A 21,973-nucleotide genomic window follows, 5' to 3' on the forward strand; every position below is an offset into this window, starting at 1 on the left:
CCTACGGATTTGGGATCAGTTTCGTTTTTTAAAAAATTTTAAACAATTTAAGATGACTAGTATTTTACATCGAAACTTCTCATTTATACCTTCAACAACTGACCCCATTTTTCTCCTATGGAAAAATAAAGGGATCCTTTCTTTTACAGATTTATTTTGTGATGGTCCATTATGATCTTTGAAGAGTTAATTAACAAATTTTCTCTCGCTCATACACATATCAATATGTTCAGTTTAGACATTTTTACAACAATATTTACCTAAGATTCCATGTTTACAAGAATCTGATTTGTTGGATACCATTTTGAAATTGAATCCCTTTGCGAAAGGTTCCATTGGCAGAATTTATCATTTATTTTTGTTACAAAACGAGAACCTATCACTAAAGATTAAACAAGATTGGGAGAGAAAACTTAATATGACCTTTGTTAATGAAGATTGGCTTCGAGTTTTGAAAAATGTAAATTCCTCTTCTGTATGTGCCAACCATTGTTTAATTCCATCTAAAACTGTTCACCGGTATTATTTAACAAAGGGGAGACGATCTAAAATATTTCCTAGTATAGACAAATGCTGAGATAGATGTAAAACTGAAGTAGCTACTTTGTCACATATGTTCTGGTCATGTTCTTCATTAAAATAGTTTTGGAAATCTTTTAGTTCTACAAGTTCTAAAGCTCTGAAAATTAATTTACAACCTAATAGATTGACTGTTCTATTTGGAATAGTTGCACATCATATTCAGGGTATTTCATCTTGAGATCAACATGCAATTGCATTTGTTACACTACTGACAAGACAGGCTATTTTATTATGGAAAGATATTTCTTCCCCTACATTAATTGAATCGTTTAACAAGGAATGTTATGTCTTAGTTTGGAAAAAGTAGAAGTAGAACTTTTGATCCTCGATTCGATTTTGAGAGAAGATGGGGTTCTTTTGCCAAATATTATCATTTAATTTGAATTATGCTATATGGTTTCCGTCCGATTTTATTTTTTTTATAAAGGTGATATGACGGCTGATGATTCTTTTTTAAAAAATTTAGATGATCGTCAAACGTATTGCTCCGGAGGGTTCATTTCTAATGGATTTTCCCCTTTTTTTTTGCGGTTACTGGGTTTTTTCTCGAGTTAGATGGGGTTATTTTTCTATATATATATTTTTCCATTCTTATATTTTACAATCAGTTTTTTTCAGCTTTATTAATTGTATGCATATTAATCTGTTGACGTTTTGTATCATTTTATAGCTGTAGAAGATTATGCATCAATAAAAAAGATTCTAAAAATGAAAAATGAAATTGGCAAAACAATCACTAGACATATGGTGCAGGGTCACGTCGAGTTACATTGTGAGGTCGAGTCCATTTTATCATTCATTCGGCTTATAACCACAGACAGGAAACCGTCCTTGAGCCGGGTGGTTCGCGCTTTAAGCCTTTTGTATCTCTTCCCCGATGTGGGAGCTGGTTTGCAGCAAGAATGTCCAGGTAATGAGGTTCTTTGACTACATGGCCTGCTTTTCCGAGGCAGGGGAAGTGTAGGAAGAGTCCATGGAGTGGAGGCTTGTTTCTCTGATGTTCTCTACATTTCCTTGCAGTCACGGGCGGAGCAGTAGCCATACGAAGGCGTGAAGTATCGACAAGAAGCTCAGAGACCTCGGCCTTCACACTGCCTTGAGTAGCTGGATCCTGGACTTCCTGTCAGATCGCCGGCAGGTGGTAAGAGTGGGCTCCCTCACCTCTGTCTCTCTGACCCTCAGCACACTTACCCCACACGGGTGCCTCTTTGCCCCCTCCTTTACTCTCTGTATTCTCCTGACGTGTCGCCACCCACAGCTCCAATCTGTTAATTAAATTTGCTGACTACACTACACTGGCTGGCCTAAACTCAAATAATAACGAGGCAGCCTACAGAGAAGAAGTCATCACCCCGACACAGTGGTGTCAAGAAAACAACCTCTCCCTCATTGTGACAAAAACACAGGAGCTGGTTGTGGATTACAGGAGGAATGGAGACAGGGACCAACTACAACATTTCAATGTCTGTTATTCAGACAAAATGCACATTTTAATATTGATCATGACACAAAGTATTTTATACATTGCTAATGACATAAATCATATTTACAGATTGTTACTGACAGAGAATCGTATAATTTGTGTTCCGTGTGTTAACTGAATGTACTTGCCTGTGATGCCACAAGTTAGTGTTTCTCTGTCCATGTACCTTCCCGTACTTGTGCAATTGGCAATAAATTCAACAGGACCTGAGAAATCTCAGTGAGATTTGATTAGTGATGATCATCTTGGCAGCTCGGTAGGTCGAATGTGGAGAGACAGTACACTGTTAAATGCAAATCCCTGAACAATGTCGATGATGAGAGGGTTTTTAGACTCGAAGTTCATCGCTCCCTGAAAGAGACTGCACAGATTGATCGGGTGGTTAAGAAGGCAAAAGACATGGTTGTCATTATTAGTTGGAACATTGAGTTCAAAGGTCGGACTGTGACTGTTTCTTTAAGAGCGTCGGTGTGAGGAGGCGGGACTATGACGTCAGTCACAGGCTGACAGCGCTGACTGTGGACTGAACAAGAGAGCTGAGGCTTGGAACTCTCCTATGCCCACAAGAGTGGGTTAATCATCGGTACACGGAACCACAACGAATGTGTGTGGCTGTCACTTCGTATAATCCATAGGAGTGGGTTTTGGAATATCTTGTGTTAACCCTTGCCTGGGTATGTTGTGTGGTAACCCCTGGAAGACGGTATTCCTCTGACAGGTCACTTTCGCTGATAACTCGTCTGTGGACGGATTCAACGGATAAGAACTTCGTCGACGGTTATTTTGAAGTAACGGCCTTTTCTCTACGTTTCACCCTGGATTACAAATATCTCTCTCCCATCATTTATTCCGTGTATTACTGAACTTTCCTACTTTACCATCTCAAGACTCAATGCTTTGTTCCCTCACGTTCGATAGTCTGGGAATTATATTTACACATATATACACATTACACTGGTAACTTTCCTTTATTTCGTTGTTACTATATTATAAGTCGATACTACTAAAGACAATGGCTTTAACATCAAAACCAGACTCCAGTGTGAACTCTATTGCTGCTGGTTCGTTTCTAAAACGTTACAGCTCGTAACACAGTTTTATAGAACTAGTTAGACCACATCTGGAGTGTTTCATACAGTTCTGGTCGCTCCCATTCTCGGAAGGATGTCGGGGCTTTGGACAGGGCGCAGAAGAGGTTTACCAGGACACTGCCTGGATTAGAGGGCATGAGCTATAACGAGAGTTTGGACAAACTTGTGTTGTTTTCTCCAGAGCGGCGCAGGCTGGGGTGAGAGTGGATGGACGTTTATAAGATTACAAGAGGAATAGATAGAGTGGACAGACGATATATTTTTCCTGGGGTTTGAAATGTCTAATACATTTAAGGTGAGAGGTGATGTGAGCGGCAAGTTTGCTTCTTTCCACAGACGAATGAGTAGCTGGATGGGGGCCTGGGTGGGGGCGGTGTCACCAATCCTGACACGTGATTCCGTTTGCCCCTCCCATTTAACCGCAGATGGGCAGCATCTGCGCGTCTGTTTCCGAGGCCCCGCCTCCCGATGATGTAACAATCTGTTCGCGCATGTTCACAGTCTCCGGGTGGACGGTGTTATCCTCTCCGCTCAGAGCTGAAGTGGGTCGGTGGTGTGATCGGGAAAGACTTTCGTCTCTTCCGTCGGGATCACTGTCTGTGGGCCGAAGATATCACTTTTCCATCGGTGAGTATTGAGACCGATCCCGAGCGGGGAGATCCGATGTTGGCCGTGAGCCCCGAACTGAGGGCCAGGAACTCATTTGTTTCCCAACTATCCGGGCTCGTCAGAAATGTGTCGACTCCACTTAATCTGCATTGAACGATCCAAACCAGGAGCCCAGGCTGTCTGTTTCCGCAGAATTGAAATGGAAGTCCGGCCGACAGGTCACGTGAGGCTGTGTGCCGCAGATTCGCCCCGCCCTCCGCTTTGTGATGCCAGATCACGTGGTGTGATTTTGGCCACTGAGCTCCATTAACTTCCCCGAACTCGTCTCGCTTCCTGAGGCTCCTCGCGTTTGTCCTGGAGCTTTATGGCTGTTGTGTCTTCTCCCGGACTGGGGTGGGTGAGAAAGGAGAACGTCCCAGGTTCTGGGGATCTTTGATTTCACTGCCTGCTTTACCGAGGGACTGGGAAGTCTCGGGGTGAGAATGGTTTCTGTGATGTGCTGATCTGTATCCAAAGGTCTCTGCCGTTCCTCACAGTCACGGGCGGAGCAGTTACCATGCAGAGCGTGAGGTGTCCGGATGGGAATCTTTCTGTGGTGTGTTGATAAAAATTTGGTGAGGCTCAAAGTATATATGACAAAGTTCTTGTTTTTTCTTCTAACTTTGTCATTTTTGAATTTTTTCTACAGTAGTATGTATCATTCATTCAGTAGCTCTGGTGTGTTCTGACGTCTCCGGAACGGCTTTTTCGTGTTTACAACAGTAGGATTAGACCCGTGAGTCTGGCGTTCAAACTGTCTTTGGAAATTCCCCCACACCTCACTGTCACCAGTCTGTCATTCGGTGAAAATCAAGCAGAATCTCAAGTTGCTGGAGATCTGCACCAAAAACTAAATGTTTGAAATCATTCTGACAAAACGTCATTAACCTGAATTGTAAAGTTTGTTCCTCTCCCCGCAGCTGTTCCTTACCTGCTGAGCGTTTCTGGTAATTCCAGCTTCTATTTATTACGTTCTTTTATTCTTTTATTACGTTCACTCTGGACTGGTTTATATTTCCTGAAATGGACCTGATTTAACCTGGAAATGGAAATGACTCATTCTGTGATAGTACATCGGTAAAGGAAGCACAACTTTTCCCTATCAATTATCCTGGTACCATTTTGTCTGTTATTCCTGGAAATGTGTTCAGTACAGTTGTTGCTAACGAGGTTCACATGAATAATCTCAGGAGTGATCGGCTTTATGTATGAGGAGCATTTGATGTTTCTGGACCTGGAGTTCAGAGGGACGGTGGGGGTGGTGGAGGGATGTATGGTTAAGTAAACCTACCGAATGCTGAAAAGTCTGGAAACAGTGGACACGGAGAGGATGTTTCCATTAGACAGAGAATCTGTGATCTGACAGCACAGTCTCAGAATAAAGATGCTTCCCGTTAAAATTCATTTGAGTAACTTTTTTTGCCAAAAGGTGTCTGAAGTGTAGAATTTGTTGCCACAGAGTTTGCCTGAGGCTGCCATTTGGGTATATTTATGACGGAGATTAATATATTCAAGATTGCTAAGTAGCTACAGGGTTACAGGAGGAAGGCAAGAATATGGTGTTGGAATAAAAATCAACCATGGTTGAGTAGTGGAGCAGATGGGATGGATCAAATCACCTAATTCTGTTCTTTATGTCTTACCATAACTGAATGATGGCTCCTTCTGATCCCATATTGTTTTGTGTCATGTGAGGGACAATAACCGATTGTTCACTGAGATCATTACTGTATTGCCTTCAATGTTTAAATTTCAGTGAGATTTGTTCTTAGTAACATTAAGCAGACATGTTTGGATTTCCTTTATATTGTTAATGTGCTTCATTGTCTCTCTGGTTAAAGTTAGACCTGCTGTGAGAGATTTATTGGAAGAAAAACCACAACTGGAAGCAAACCACGACTGAAGATGAGGGAACAGCAACAAGTGAACCAGCCCGAGGACTGAGAGCACCGACTGGAGAGAACCCATCTGACTCGGAGATTCCAGTGATTCAGTCAGGAGAAAGTTTGGTGAGTCTCATTCACTCAAACACTGGTCCTTTAGACATCACATACCTGTACAAGGGAAGGTAGGAGATAGCTGGAGTGAAACTGAATGTGCCCAGAAGAACCAGTTATGCCTCTGTCAGACCCAGTTGCAATCACTGCAGGTCTGGTACAGTGCTTCCAGCAGCCCAGCCCTTTGAAACCACTCCCAATCTGTGGAAATCGAATCTGGAGAAAGTCACTTAGAGACCATATAAGTACAAACTCTTTATTCCAAGTACCCGGGGCTTACTCAGTTACAAACAGGAACAGTTGATGACTGTTCCCACTCAATTCACTAACTGACCAACAATTCCCCTTACACCCCAGATATATCCATCCAGATACTCCCCACCCAAGACAAAGCTACTTACTACATGACAGCCCCTAAAGACAAATTACAAAATAGTCATAATGGCTTGCACACACAGAACAGACTGAAGCTGTCCTATCTCTACACATGAGTGCACAAGGAGATAAGCATCCTGAAACCCTAGCTAGCTACCCTCAAGAAGAAATACGGCTCAGCAAGGCTTAGCACATTGGTTGATCATTAGCAGTTTCTGTCAGAAAAACAGGCTGCTATTTTTTTAACGAAGTGTTAACCCTTTTACCTTCTTTGATGTTAAAACCACTGTCTTTATTTGTATCTACTTATTATATAACAAATTAAGCAAAATAACCAAAAGTTAAAGGTGTTACGAGTACACATAAGTGTAAATATAACTCCCAAACCAATGAGCTCAGGGAATACCAAGCTTTAAGTCTTGAGATGGTGAAGTATGAAAGTTCAGTTCATACACAGAATCAATGACGAGAGAGAGATATTGGTAATCCAAGGTGAATGTCGAGAGAAGGTAATTACGTTGAATTCCACAAATTCCACAGTGGTAAAACAGGATAACAGTCGCCGTAGGTCTTATCCGTCGTCGTTCTAAATCCACATACGAATTATCAATAAAAGTAGCTTATCACAGGAGTACTCTCTGCAAAGGGAATGACCACCCAGGCAGGGGTTCACACAGGTAGATTCCACAAGGTACTCCCAATCCAGATCCAACACAAAGTATTACCGACAGTGATTTCCACAGAGTATCCCTTCTCACAAGTGTTTACCACATAACACACATTGACATTACATACCTGTACAAAGGAAGGTAGGAAATAGTTGGAGTTGGAGAATGTGCCCAGAAGAACCAGTTATGCCTCTGTCAGACCCAGTTGCAATCACTCCAGGTCTGGTAATGTGCTTCCAGCAGGCCAGCCCTTTGAAACCACTCCCATTCCCTCACAGTGGTTACTCTTGCATCTTCTGAAGTCGCTTTTGGTCAGTTCTGAGTGGGGAGAGGGAAAGAGAGGGGAGTGTTTATACTGACTGTCTTTCAAAAAAAGTAATTGTTTGAACTTGCTGCAAACTCTCTCCCCATACCCTGTACTTTCACAACTAAATTATTGACATAGATGACCAGTAGCAATGGGTTTAACCCCAGGAATCGTCACTAAGCATGGGACTCGAGTCCAAGAGACTCTCAGGGTCAGTGGCAGATTCATCTGTGCGACTCTGTGAGGTTGGGTCCCGGGATATCAGTTTCTGATCCAAGTAAAATCGGTGGAAATCAAGCAGAATTTCAAGTTGCTGGAGATCAGCACTAAAATCTGAAAATGTTTGAAGTCATTCTGATGAAACGTTATTAACCTGAATTGTAGATCCCACAGCTGTTCCTTACCCGCTGAGTGTTTCTGGTAATTCCAGTTTCTTTTTATTACATTCACCCAGGACTGATTTGTATTTCCTGAAATGGACCTGATTTAACCTGGAAATGGAAATGACTCGTCCTGTGATAGGACATCAGTAAAGAAAGCACAGCTTTTCCCTGTCAATTATCTGGTACCATTTTGTCTGTTATTGCTGGAAATGTGTTCAGTACAGTTGTTGCTAATGAGGTTTACATGAACAATCTCAGGAATGATCGGCTTTATGTATGAGGAGCATTTGATGGGTCTGGGCCTGTGCGCAATGGAGTTCAGAGGGACGGTGGTGGTAGTGGAAGGATGTATGGTTAAGTAAACGTACCAAATGCTGAAAAGCCTGTATACACTGGAAAGGGAGGGGAGGTTTCCATTAGACAGAGTCTGTGATCTGACAGCACAGTCTCAGAATAAAGATACTTCTCTTTAAAACTGAGATAAGAAAAAAATTTTGGCTAAAAGCTGTCTGATCTGTGGAATTTTTTGCCGTAGAGGTTGGTTGAGGATGCCATTTGTGTATATTTATGACAAAGATTAATATATTCATGATTGCTAAGTAGCTTCAGGGTTACTGGAGGAAGACAGGAATATGTTGGAATAAAAATCAACCATGGTTGAATGGTGGGCAGACCAGATGGATTGAATCACCTGATTCTGTTCCTGTGTCATGTATCTTACCATGATTGAATGATGGCTCCTTCTTATCCCATATCATTCTGTAACATGTGAGGGAAAATAAAAGATGGTTCACAGGGATCATTAAATCTGCCTTCAGTGTTTAACTGTCAGTGAGTGCTGTTCAGAGTAACATTAAGCAGAAATGTTTGGTTCTCCTTTTTATTGTTAATGTGCTTCATTATCTTTGTGGTTAAAGTTAGACCTGTGGTGAGAGATTTATTGGAAGAAAAACCGCAACTGGAAGCAAACCACTACTGAAGACGTGGGAACAGCAACAAGTGAACCAGCCCGAGGACTGAGAGCATCAACTGGAGAGAACCCATCTGACTCGGAGATTCCAGTGATTCAGTCAGGAGAAAGTTTGGTGAGTCTCATTTACTCAAACACTGGTCCTTTAGACATTACATACCTGTACAAAGGAAGGTAGGAAATGGTTGGGAGTGAGACTGAATGTGCCCAGAAGAACCAGTTATGCCTCTGTCAGAACCAGTTGTGAAGAAGCCCCCCCCCCCTAATGTTCCCTTTAAACTTTTCACCCTTCACCCTTAACCCCTGTCCTCTGGTTTTTTTCTCCCCTAGCCTCAGTGGATAAAGCCTGCTTGCATTCACTCTATCTATACCCATCATAATTTTATATACCTCTATGAAGTCTCCGCTCATTCTTCTATGCTCCAAGGAATAGAGTCTTAACCTGTTCAACCTTTCTCTGTAACTCAGTTCTCAAGTCCTGTCAACATCCTCATAAACCTTCTCTGCACTCTTTTAACCTTATTACTATCCTTCCTGTAATTCGGTGACTAAAACTGCATACAATACTCCAAATTCGGCCTCACCAATGCCTTATACAATCTCACCATAACATTCCAACTCCTATACTCAATACTTTGATTCATAAAGGCCAATGTACTAAAAGCTCTCTTTACTACCCTATCTAGCTGTGACACCACTTTTAGGGAATTTTGTATCAGTATTCCTAGATCCTTCTGTTCTAGTGCACTCCTCAGTGCCCTACCATTTACCCTGTATGTTCTACTTTGTTTTTTCCTTCCAAAGTGCAATACCTCACACATGTCTGTATTAAACTGCATCTGCCATTTTTCAGCCCATTTTTCTAGCTGGTCCAGATCCCTCTGCAAGCATTGAAAACCTTCTTCACTGTCCACTACTCCTCCAATCCTTGTATCATCAGCAAATTTGCTGATCCAATTTACCAAATTATCATCCAGATCATTGATATAGATGGTAAATAACAATGGACCCAGCACTGATCCCTGTGGCACACCACTAGTTACAGGCCACCACTCAGAGAAGCAATCCTCCACTACCACTGTCTGACTTCTTCCATTGAACCAATGTCTAATCAAATTTACTACCTTACCATGTATACCTAGTGACTGAATCTTCCTAACTAGCCTCCAATGCGGGACTTTGTCAAAGGCCTTACTGAAGTCCATACAGACAACATCCACAGCCCTGCCTTCATCCACTTGCCTTATAACCTCCTCAAAAAACTCTAATAGATTTGTTAAACATGACCTACCGCACATAAAGCCATGTTGACTCACCCTAATAGGTTCCTGTCTATCTAAATGCTTGTAAATCCTATCTCTTGGTACTCCTTCCAATAATTTACCCACTACCAATGTCAAACTTACTGGCCAATAATTTCCTGAATTACTTTTAGAGCCTTTTTTATAAAGCAGAACAACATGAGCTATCCTCAAATCCTCTGGCACCTCTCCCGTAGGTAACGAAATTTAAAATATATCTGCCAGGGCCCCTGCAATTTCAACACTGGTCTCCTTCAAAGTCCGAGAAAATACCTTGTCAGGTCCTGGAGATTTATCTACTCTGACTTGCCTCAAGATAGCAAGCACCTCTTCTATCTGAAAAGGTTCCATGACCTCATGAATTGTTTGCCTTATTTCCATTGACTCCATGCAAGTTTCCTTTGTAAATACAGGTGCAAAAAAAAAACATTTAAGATCTCCCCCATTTCTTTTGGTTCCATAAATAGCCGACAACTCTGATCTTCAATAGGACCAATTTTATCCCTTACTATCCTTTTGCACTTAACATACCTGTAGAAGCTCTTGATTATCCTTCACCCCGACTGCCAAAGCAACCTCATGTCTTCTTTTAGCCCTCCTGATTTCTTTCTTAAGTATTTTCTTACTTTTTGTATTCTCCTCAAGTACCTTATTTGATCCCTGTTACTTATACGTCATACATCTCTCTCCTTCTTTATCAGTTCCAATATCCCTCAAGAACCAAGGTTCCTTATTCTTATTCACTTTGCTTTTAATCCTGAGACTTTGTTCCCAGGGTGTCCTCATGGGCCATCCGGAAATGATTTCAGCTGGTGACAACCCTGTTTTCCCCTGTGGGGTAATTATGTCGTGGTTTTTCGTGCCTTACAAATGACCAGGAGACACAGAAGATTCTTCAAGAAGGGTTAAACGTTAATTTGCAAATCAAAGCTGAGACAGTCATTGAGCTAGTCGCTGATTGCCCACCGATCTCTGGACACAGCATTTTTTATAGTATTTGTCCAGTTGTATTAGCATATGTAATCGATTTATAGTTGCCTATTACACTTACTACACGTACATCATGTCCCTATTGTTCCTATCAATTGGCTTAATCATGTTCTAATCTACATCTCTTAGCTACCTCTCATTAACACACCATTGTCTTCTACATTCCTAAGACTTCAGTCTCCTACCAAATTGAGTATATGCACAGCAAATAATAAACTCAGAACTGAGCAATGTTCTAATCTACATTTCTTTAGCTACCTCTCATTAACACATCGTTGTCTTCTACATTCCTAAGACTTCATTCTACTAAATTGAGTACATGCATAGCAAACTGACTAGTTACACAGCAAATGATACAAGTTTTATACTCCATAATATTTTTATACTCCAATACTCCAATATATCCCCCCTTTGAGACCCAGAGAAAGAAGACTAAGAGTCCGCACGCAAAAGCCTCAATAAACTCAAGCATTTATTTCCAAATCTCGGGTAAACTATAATTTTCTGCGCCAAGACCTCAAAGTATTCTCTCCCTGCTACCCTGGGCCACTGAGCCAAAAACCTGTCCCTCTGTACCTGAGTCAGGGAAAAAGACTCAGAAGCCCTTACAATCTACTCCCCCACTGTCGTTTTGCTCTTGTCCATCCTGCAGGTGTTGTAGGCTGTAACGATACATTTTCGGTGTTTCTTTCTCCACTAAGCTTGCTTCAGTAATTGCCACGAGCATCGGAAATTGTTTGGCTGCAGCACACACTACAAGAGATTTGAGACAAGGAAGAAAACAGCACAGCACAAGCACACAGCTCAACAATATAATACTGACAGTTATTGCAATTTTAGTCAACCATGCTCCCCATGCTCCGAGTCTACTTTCCAACCAACCAAAGAACTGATGTTCAAATCCTGCATTCTGTTTGACCTCCAACTGCAGATTCTTTAGTTTATTCATTGCTCTGGTGAAAGACCCTTTTGGGCTAGTATTGTTCGGTATGAAAGTGCAGCATTGTTCTCCAAACATTACACACACACCCCCTTTTTCTGCCAAAAGCCAATCCAGTACCTGTCTGTTTTGCCACGCCATCCTGCTGGTTATATCTAGCTGTTGCCCTAAGGCCTCCAGTGCATCATCGGTGCAGTTGATGAATCTCTGCTGATTATAGTATATATAGTTTATCCATTCAACATTTTTGCTTACCCCTATCACAGGTATGATAGCTTCCCAGCCTGCAGCAATCTCAAGCGGTGTCAGGCATGTCATTCGATTAGTTTGCATGCGGTAATTCATCAATGCTAACGGTAAAGCATCAACCCAATTAAGTTTAGTGTCTGCACAAATTTTATTTAGTTTGGCTTTCAGGGTTCCATTAATTCTCTCTACCATGCCCTGTGACTGAGGGTGGTATACATATCCAAATCTTTGCTTTATCCTCAGCGCCTGTAGTACCAATTTGACCACTTTCTGGATAAAAGCTGAACCATTGTCTGAGCTAACTTCTGTCGGTATTCCAAACCTTGGGATCACTTCATTTGTCAGAAATTTTACCACTGTCTTTGCCCCTTGATCTCTTGAAGGTACCACCTCCTCCCATCTGCTAAATCGATCGATTACTACCAGCATGTATCTTTTCCCTCTCGCTGTCTTTATCATATCTATGTAATCAATCACTAGATGTTTAAATGGTCCTTCAGGTACAGGAATGTGACCTATTGGGGTTGTAATTCCTTTCCGAACATTATTCTGTTCGCATACCTCGCACTGTGACAAGACAAAGTCCACTGAAGCCTGTAAATGAGGTGACGAAAAACCATCCTTTATTTTCTTTATCACTTCCCCCAATGCACAATGGTCAATCCCATGCGCTTCTGAAATCAGAATCGTCAGTAGAGGGGTGGGCGCTACCAACAAACCGTCTTCCATGCTCCACAAGCCTTCCGGGTTCTGCTTGGCTCCCCTTCCGTCTCCACATTGTCTGTTCTGCCAAAGTTGCCTTACCTTGTATTTCAATTAGGTCCTCTACCTCAGGTTCTGGAGTTAGGCTTACCTGGGGGGCAATGACAGCTGATGTACATCCAGACGCCTTTCTGGCTGCCTCGTCCGCAGCTTGATTTCCCTTTGTAATTACATCATTTCCCTTTTTATGTGCCTGGCATTTTACTATAGCCAATGCTTTAGGTTTCATTATAGCTTTTATTAAGTCTAGAATTTGCTGACAATGTTGTATGGGATCTCCGCTACTTTTTTTAAAACCTCTCTGCTTCCGCACTGCCCCGAACAAATGGCAAACTCCATGAGCATATGCCGAATCAGTATAGATGTCCACTTTCTCACCTTCCATCATTTCACACGCAACTGTCAGGGCTTTGATTTCCGCTAGTTGGTCGGAACATGGTTGGGGACAGGACTCCATCCTAATAATCTTATAGCTCGACTGATCATGCTGTACTACTGAGAAACCTGCATGATTTCCATCATAATCCCTATAACAAGAGCCATCTACTAACAGAACCTTTTTATCTGCATCCTCTAGAGGTACTGACTGTAAATCTGCTCTCAATTTGGCAAATGCTATCGTCTTCCCTACACAATCATGGGGTTCTCCATCATAGTCCAAAGGGACAAAATTGGCTATATTACTGGTAGTGCATCTCTGTATAGATATGTCAGGAAATGTCAATAGCATCTGATCCACTGCTACCCTGGCTGGCGTTAGCACAAATTTCCCTCTTTCCAACAATTCTGCTACTTTGTGGTGTGTGTACAGAGTCACAGGATAGCCCAGGGTTAATGATTACGCCTTTTCATATGCATAGTACAGCACAGCCAATCCCTGATAACAGGGTGGATACCCCTGAGCCACCTCATCTAAACTCATCCTGTGCCTGTCTCTTGTGTTAAAACCTCTGTGACATAACCCTCCTGTCGGTTGGATATATACAAATGAAAAACCTTCTTGTAGTCAGGCAAAGCTAATGCTGGTGCTGACTGCAATTCCAGCTGAATAGTATTGAAAGCTATCTCCGCCTCTCCATTCCACTGTAAGCCATTCTTCAAATTTGTATGTCCTGCTTCTTTCATTATCTTTTCCAAAGGTGCCACAATCTCAGCCTATTCTCCTATCCAATCTGAGCTGTACCCTGCCATTCCCAAAATCGTCATCATCTGCCCTACAGTCTCGGGTTTGGGGGCCTTAGTATTGCCTCAATCTGATCTAGTGCTATTGCCTTCACTCCCTTGGATATTACCCTGCCTAGGTACTCCACTTGCTGCGTGCAAAATTGCAGTTTCTTTTTGGATACTTTAGGTCCTCTGTGCGCTAGCTTCTCTAACAGAGTTATAGTGTCCTGCTCACACTGTTCCTTACTGTGAGAGCAAATCAACAGGTCATCCACATACTGTAACAATGTACTTTCCAATGGCATGCCCTCTAGGTCTGCCTTCAACACCTGATTAAAAATGTGTGGTGAATGTTTAAATCCTTGCAGCATTCTGGTATAGGTATACTGAGCACCTCACTACGTAAATGCAAACAGATACTGACACTGGTCGGCTAGAGGAATGCTGAAGAAAGCCGAACACAAATCAATCACTGAAAAGTAACTTGCTTCTGGTAGGACATTAGTCAAAAGCGTGTGTGGGTTGGGGACTACCGCTGGCCACTCCTCTACCACATCATTTACCGCTCGCAAATCATGCACCAATCTCCACTTAGATTTATCTGCTTTTAAGACCGGCAGCAACGGGGTATTACATGGACTCTTTGTTCTTTTAAGCACCCCTAATTCAAGCAATCCCTGCACTGTCGATGCTATTTCCTCTTCTGCTTCTGGTCTTAGTGGGTATTGTGGTCTCCTGTGTGGAATTGCTCCTTTTTTCAGCCTTATTTCCACCGGACGAGCTGTTCCCTACGTCCTTGTCAGGCTGTGACCACAGAATAGACGGCAACTCATCTAACCTTTTATCTTTCTGCTGGCCTCTTTCCTTTCCCAGCAAGGGCAGGTGTGGTTGGGGAGTTATTTCGACCTCTCTTACTGTCCCTACCATATCTACACTTACCATTATTTTACTGCAATTGTTGTCTTCTGATACCCACACCTCGGGCATGATTTTCCTCCACACTGTTACGGTTTCAGCACTCTTAACTAAGGGTCCTAAGTCTTTAGACTGATATCCCTTGTTTACCAACACCGTTATGTGGGGCGCAGCCTCCGGTATCCTGTACCATTTTTCTTAAAAGGTGTTCCACTTAACTTGTAAAGCTGCCCCTTGCTTTCCAATTATCACAGCTTCCCCTTCCAGGTGCTGTTGGGTACATGCCTCCAGGTGCCATCTCTCCTCTAACTCCCTGTTCTGAGTCTCGTCAAAAATCACTGTACAATGTAGCTCAGATTTGGACGTGACAGCCCTGGGTAATATAGCCTGCACGCCCTTTTTCCATTTTTCCCAGATTTCCTGAATCTGATCTGCGATGTCTCCTATCCAAAAGACATTAGCCTTCTTGTCTTCTTGCACTATCAATTGAGCCACTGCTCTTTCCACATTCAGCCCATTTCTGGTACATTCTAATTTTAAATTCCAATTTCAATAAGGCATCTCTGCCTAACAAATTAATCGGAGTTCCTTTAAATACTAGCACCGGCAAAACAATTTCTTTATTTCCTATTCTGAACTGCACTGGAGCCGTGCACTGTGTCAACTGTGTTTTCCCGGAGAATCCTACCATCTTAATAAAAACTAATTTCCTTTCCCTGCCCGTTCAGCCCTTCGTTTCGTACGAAGCGGTACCCACAGTGATTTACCAACTTTTTCTTAACGTCTTTTTAAATTATTTGTACTTACCCTCACTGCAGTGTTCTTGATCAATTCCTTGAGCCTCCTCTGTTAAATCCCAATTCTGGCAGATTCCTGCAGCAGTGGTTCCACACTTCAGAGACTCCAAGACCTCCCCAAAACCGACAGAATTCTTAGTCTAAATTGTCGCAGAAAGCGCTTACCATTTGTTTGGGTGCACCCTTAATTCTGTTAGCCTTGTGGCGTCCCGGAGGACTGGGAAGCATCCCCAATCTGCCGTTTCCTTTCCGCGGGTCTCTTTCCGGTCCTGTTCATGACGCCAATTGTGTTGTGGTTTTTCGTGCCTCACAAATGACCAAGAGACGCAGAAGATTCTTCAAGAAGAAACTTTAATTTGCAAATCAAAGCTGAGACAGTCATTGAGCTAGTCGCTGATTGCACCCAGCCACCCCCCCCCCGCCCCCCCGATCCTCGGACACAGCATTTTTTATAGTATTTGTCCAGTTGTATTAGCATATGTAATCGATCTATAGTTGCGTATCACACGTACTACACTTACATCTTGCCACCATTGTTTGTACCAATTGATTTAATCATGTTCTAATCTTCATCTCTCAGCTACCCCTCATTAACACACCTTTGTCTTCTACATTCCTAAGGTTTCATTCTACTAAATTGGGTCCATGCATAGCAAAATAGCAAGCTTCAAAGCTTGACCAAACTAATCTACATCTCTCAGCTACCCCTCATTAAGACACCTTTGTCTTCTACATTCCTAAGATTTCATGCATAGCAAATAGCAAGTCAAAGCTGACTGCATAGTTTTGGTCCAGCAAAATTTATACTCCAATATTTAATACTCCAATACACGTCAAGAAAGACTATTTGTGTGAGAGTGTTTCAGTTACTGGGGGGTGAAGAACCCATGCTGCTCAGCAGGAAGAGGGAATAATACCAATGGAGAGAGTAAACTGAGCCAAGGCACAGATTGGAGACGGCAGAAATGCCCCATTCTTATAGAGACAGGAAGAGCATCAGAGAATTGATGGTCATTCCAGATACCAGCACTCTGCCCAGTCAGGAAATAATTTCTCTGTCCAGCTTGGGTAGAACCTCACTGTAACAGTGTGATACCAGATCAAACCTTGACAACTCAAGTAATCTCAACTGAAATGTTGCCCTAAACCCATTGATGGATTTTGTAAATCTTTTTACAGGTTAAAAATGAGAAGGTATTAGTCTCCAGGAAGCTCAAGCACGGCACAACAGTTTTGATGTCTCTGTCTAGATGTTTAAAAAGTGGAGCAAGGGAACCAATTGACCATCCTTCCTGTTCAGACTGTGGGGAGGGATTCACTTGGGCATTAGACCAACTGGCACACCTGTAATTTACACAGGAGAAAGACCGTTCACCTGCTCAGACAGTGGGAATGGATTCACTCAGTTATCACAATTGAATGTACATCAGCAAGTTCACACTGGGCAAGGCCATTCATCTGTTCTGTGTGTGAGAAGGGGTTCAGACAGTCTTCTCACCTGTGAACATACCAATCAGTTCACACCACACCGGGCAGAGGCTGGTCATCTGCTGAAATTCTGGGAAAGGATTCACTCGGTCATCTGACCTAATGGCTCACCAGCGAGTTCACACTGGGGAGAGGCCGTTCACCTGCTCACTCTGTGGGAAGGGATTCACTCAGTCATCTGACCTAATGGCTCACCAGCGAGTTCACACTGGGGAGAAGCCATTCACCTGCTCAGTCTGTGGAAAGGGATTCACTCAGTCATCCAACCTACGGAGACATCAGCGAGTTCATACTGGGGAGAAGCCGTTCACCTGCTCAGTCTGTGGGAAAGGATTCACTCAGTCATCCCACCTACTGGAACATCAGCAAGTTCACACTGGGGAGAAGCCATTCACCTGCTCAGTCTGTGGGAAGAGATTCACTAATTTATCCAGCCTACAGAGACATCAGCGAGTTCACACTGGGGAGAAACTGTTAACATGCTCAGTCTGTGGGCAGAGATTCACTAATTTATTCAGCCTACAGACACATCAGCGAGTTCACACCGGGGAGAAGCCATTCACCTGCTCAGAATGTGGGAAGGGATTCACTCGGTTATCTACCCTACTGGTACATCAGCGAGTTCACACTGGGGAGAAGCCATTCACCTGCTCAGTCTGTGGGAAGGGATTCACTCAGTCATCTCACCTACGGAGACATCAGCGAGATCACTCTGGAGAGAAGCCATTCAACTGCTCAGTCTGTGGGAAAGGATTCACTCAGTCATCTACCCTACTGGTACATCAGCGAGTTCACACTGGGGAGAAGCCGTTCACCTGCTCAGAATGTGGGAAGAGCTTCACTCATTTATCCAACTTATGGAACCATCAGCAAGTTCACACTGGGGAGAGGCCGTTCAACTGCTCAGTCTGTGGGCAGAGATTCACTAATTTATTCAGCCTACAGAGACATCAGCGAGTTCACACCGGGGAGAAGCCATTCACCTGCTCAGAATGTGGGAAAGGATTCACTCGGTCATCCACCCTACAGAGTCATCAGCGAGTTCACACTGGGGAGAGGCCGTTCACCTGCTCAGAATGTGGGAAGAGATTCACTCGGTCATCTGACTTACGGAGTCACCAGCGAGTTCACACTGGGGAGAAGCCGTTCACCTGCTCAGTCTGTGAGAAGGGATTCAACCAGTTAGGTAACCTACAGAGACACCAGCGAGTTCACACTGGGCAGAAGCCATTCATCTGCTTAGTCTGTGGGAAGAGCTTCACTCATTTATCCAACCTATGGAATCATCAGCGAGTTCACATTGGGGAGAGGCCGTTCACCTGCTCAGTCTGTGGGAAAGGATTCACTCAGTCATCTACCCTACTGGTACATCAGCGAGTTCACACTGGGGAGAGGCCGTTCACCTGCTCAGTCTGTGGGAAGGGATTCACTCAGTCATCTACCCTACTGGCACATCAGCGAGTTCACACTGGGGAGAGGCCTTTCACCTGCTCAGTCTGTGGGAAGGGATTCACTCGTTCATTCACCCTACAGAGTCATCAGCGAGTTCACAGTGGGGAGAAGCCGTTCACCTGCTCAGTCTGTGGGAAAGGATTCACTCAGTCATCTACCCTAATGGCACATCAGCGAGTTCACACTGGGGAGAGACCGTTCACCTGCTCAGTCTGTGGGAGGGGATTCACTCAGTCATCTACCCTGCTGGCACACCAGCGAGTTCACACTAGAGAGAGGCGGTTCACCTGCTGAGAATGTGGGAAAGGATTCACTCAGTCATCCCACCTACTGGCACACCTGTCAGCTCACAATGGGCAGTGGCCATTGTTATGAATCCCTAGGTTTTGTTTGCTGTGGACTGTCATTTTAAGAGAGAGAGAGAGATTAAGAAGGCAAATGTGTCTGACGCAGCTTGTTTACGTCGCTCGCAGCTTGTTTAGTTTTAACCGAGGACACAAACACAGAGTCAGACGGAGACGAAGGAGGAAAAATGGAAGAATCGAAACCAGGGAACTAGTGGCCAAGGGTCACTGTTCGGAACTTTACTTTGCCCACAAGGGTGGGCTAATTATCGATTCACCGTACTCAAATGTGTGGTTGTCACCTCATTTGATCCATGGCAGTGGATCTGATTTGTGATATCCTGTGGAGACCACTGATGTGTTAACCCTTGCCTGGCTGTGGTTTGGTAATTCATTTGAAGATGATACCCCTTATGATAAGTCACTTCGGGTGATAATTAGTATGTGGATTTGGAAAGATGACAGATAAAATCTACAGCGACTGTTGGTCTCATTTTACCACCATGGAACCTGTGGAATACGACATAATTGCCTTCTCTCAACATTTATCCTGGATTACAAATATCTCTCTCATCACCTATTCTGTGGTTGAACAGAACTTTCATACTTTCCCATCTCAAGACTCAATGCCTTGTTTCCCCCGAGCTCAATAGTTTGGGAGTTGTATTTATACACGTTTATACACATAACACTCACGAGGAAATCTGCAGATGCTGGAAATTCAAACAACGCACACAAAATGCTGGTGGAACACAGCAGGCCAGGCAGTATCTATAAGGAGAAGAAATGTCGATGTTTCAGGCTGAGACCCTTCGTCAGGACTAACTGAAAGGAAAGATACAAAGAGATTTGAAAGTAGTGGGGGGAGGGTGAAATGCGAAATGATAGGAGACCAGAGGTGGTGGGATGAAGCTAAGAGCTGGAAAGGTGATGGGCGAACGTGATACAGAGCTGGAGATGGGAAAGGACCATCGGACAGGAGGCCTCGGGAGAAAGAAAGGTGGGGGGAAGCACCAGAGAGACATGGAAAACAGGCAAACAATTAAATATGTCAGTGATGGGGTAAGAAGGGGAAGAGGGGCATTAATGGAAGTTAGAAGTCAGTATTCATCCCATCAGGTTGGAGGCTACCCAGCCGGTATATAAAGTGTTGTTCCTCCAACCTGAGTTTGGATTAATTTTGACAGTAGAGGAGGCCATGGATAGACATATCAGAATGGGAATGGGACATGGAATTAATATGTGTGGCCACTGGGAGTAGTCTGTTGCTGCTGGTTCGTTTCTAAAGTGTTACGGTTTGTAACAAAATGGGGCCTGCATCTGGGATATGAACAAATTTAAGGATTAATTTAATATGGATTTCATTGGGGAAATCCCTTTTGATTAATTTGTGTGTGGAAAATCAGCAGCAATGGATGTTCATAGATATCTGGAAGTGTGAACCTCTCAGGCATTAGAGAACACCAGAAGGATTGAGTTGTTGAGTATTGCTAAAACGTTAATGCTTGCTAAGGTGAAATTCACAATCAGGAGGGCACAGATGCAGAGGATAATAGCTGAACATGATGTATCTGAGGGTGTGTTTAAAGTGGAGGAGTTGGAGGTGTTTCCTGAAAGTAAACCGAGTGAGCTTGAGCTCCAGTACAAGTGAGAAAAATTAAAAGTGGAGGCTCTGGAAAGGCGGAAGCAGTTTCAGGCTGGAGAGGCAGAAAATCAGAAAGAAAATTCTCTTACAATGTGTAATTAAGAGGAAGGCTTAGCAAGCCTATTCTGCTTTGACAGTTGCTGAAGCAGCTTATTATTTATTTATTTATGCTGCCCCAATCATCGCCACTGGGCTATAAATGTGCAGGAGCTGTGTGTGGTTCAGTGCTTTGCTCAAGGACACACAAGCTGCCTCAGCTGAGGCTCGAACTCATGACTTTCAGATCGCTAGTTCAACACCTTAACCACATGGTCACGCAGCACACATTATGCCCTAGTGAAACAGGCTGTGCTCAAACCTTACAAGTTGGTCCCAGAAGCAGACAGGCAAAAGTTTAGAAATTTGAAGAAATCTATGAACCAGACATACGGAATTTGCTTATGAGAAATTTGTGTGTTTTGACCGCTGGTGCACATCTGAACATGTAAATGATGATTTTAACAGCTTCAAAGAGTTGGTTTTAATTGAAGAATTCAGAAGGTGCGTCTATGATGACATAAAGACGTATTTCGATGGAAATGATGAAACATTTTCATATGAGTTGAATTGTCTTTTCCTAAATCTTACTTATATTATCCTTAATTATTTGGATGGAGGTTCGGAGTTATTCGCACTACTGTATATGTACTTAACATTATTCAACGGCCCATGTTGGTTAGTGTTTTTTTTCTCTTTTTTTTCTGGGGTCTTTTTTTTTTCTTTTTATTTCTTTGTTCATCAACGTTATGAGTTTGGGAGGTTATCTATTTTTATTATTATATATCTGAATGTCTATTTAAACTATTAATTATGTACTCTCAAACACTTTGTATTCATCTTTCATTTATGTTTGTTTAAAATTAATAAAAAGATTTTAAAAGAGAGCAAGAGAGAAGAATTGGTCAAAATTGATTTGAAAAGAACACAGGCAGAGATGAAAACAGAACAGCAATGGCTGGAATTTCTGGAAGCAATTCGGGAGGCACAGGGTATATACACATCACAAAGAGCAAGTAGTATTCTAAAGGTAAAGTGTCAAAACCGTGGCTGATAAAGAGAACGTAAAAACCAAGGAGAGGGCTCACAGCAAAAATTATTAGGAAGTTAGAGAATTGGGAAGCTTTTAAAAACAAACAGAATGCAACAAAAATAATTAAGAAGGAAAAGATGGAATACAGAGATGAGCTAGCCTGCAATATTAAAGAGGATACTAAATTTTTCTTCAGGTACATATATTGTAAAAGAGAGGCTGAAGTGGATATCGGACCACTGAAAAATGATGCTGGAGAGGTAGTAATGGGATGGGGGTGCAAGGTGATGGCAGATGAACTGAATAAGTCTTGTACATCACTCTTATCTCTCGAAGACACTGGCAGGAATATG

The 21,973-nt window shown here is 42.9% G+C and overlaps 1 protein-coding gene across 4 annotated transcripts; it reads left to right on the forward strand.

Moving 5' to 3' along the window:
* Window positions 1–2,178: 2,178 nt before the first annotated feature.
* Window positions 2,179–21,474, forward strand: LOC132387668 (zinc finger protein 271-like). Of its 4 annotated transcripts, XM_059960042.1 has the most exons (5): window positions 2,179–3,783; window positions 5,646–5,813; window positions 7,606–7,716; window positions 8,452–8,619; window positions 16,802–21,474. In XM_059960042.1, the coding sequence occupies exon 5, from the start codon at window positions 17,213–17,215 to the stop codon at window positions 18,854–18,856; it is 1,644 nt and encodes a 547-aa protein (XP_059816025.1). In that variant the 5' UTR covers window positions 2,179–3,783; window positions 5,646–5,813; window positions 7,606–7,716; window positions 8,452–8,619; window positions 16,802–17,212; the 3' UTR covers window positions 18,857–21,474. The 4 variants fall into 4 exon arrangements, with proteins under 4 accessions (XP_059816025.1, XP_059816023.1, XP_059816026.1 ...); XM_059960040.1 differs by lacking the exon at window positions 7,606–7,716; XM_059960043.1 differs by lacking the exon at window positions 7,606–7,716 and having other exon boundaries at window positions 8,456–8,619.
* Window positions 21,475–21,973: the final 499 nt, after the last annotated feature.

Source organism: Hypanus sabinus, unplaced genomic scaffold (genome assembly GCF_030144855.1).
Source record: "Hypanus sabinus isolate sHypSab1 unplaced genomic scaffold, sHypSab1.hap1 scaffold_209, whole genome shotgun sequence".
NCBI classification, from domain to species: Eukaryota; Metazoa; Chordata; class Chondrichthyes; order Myliobatiformes; family Dasyatidae; genus Hypanus; species Hypanus sabinus.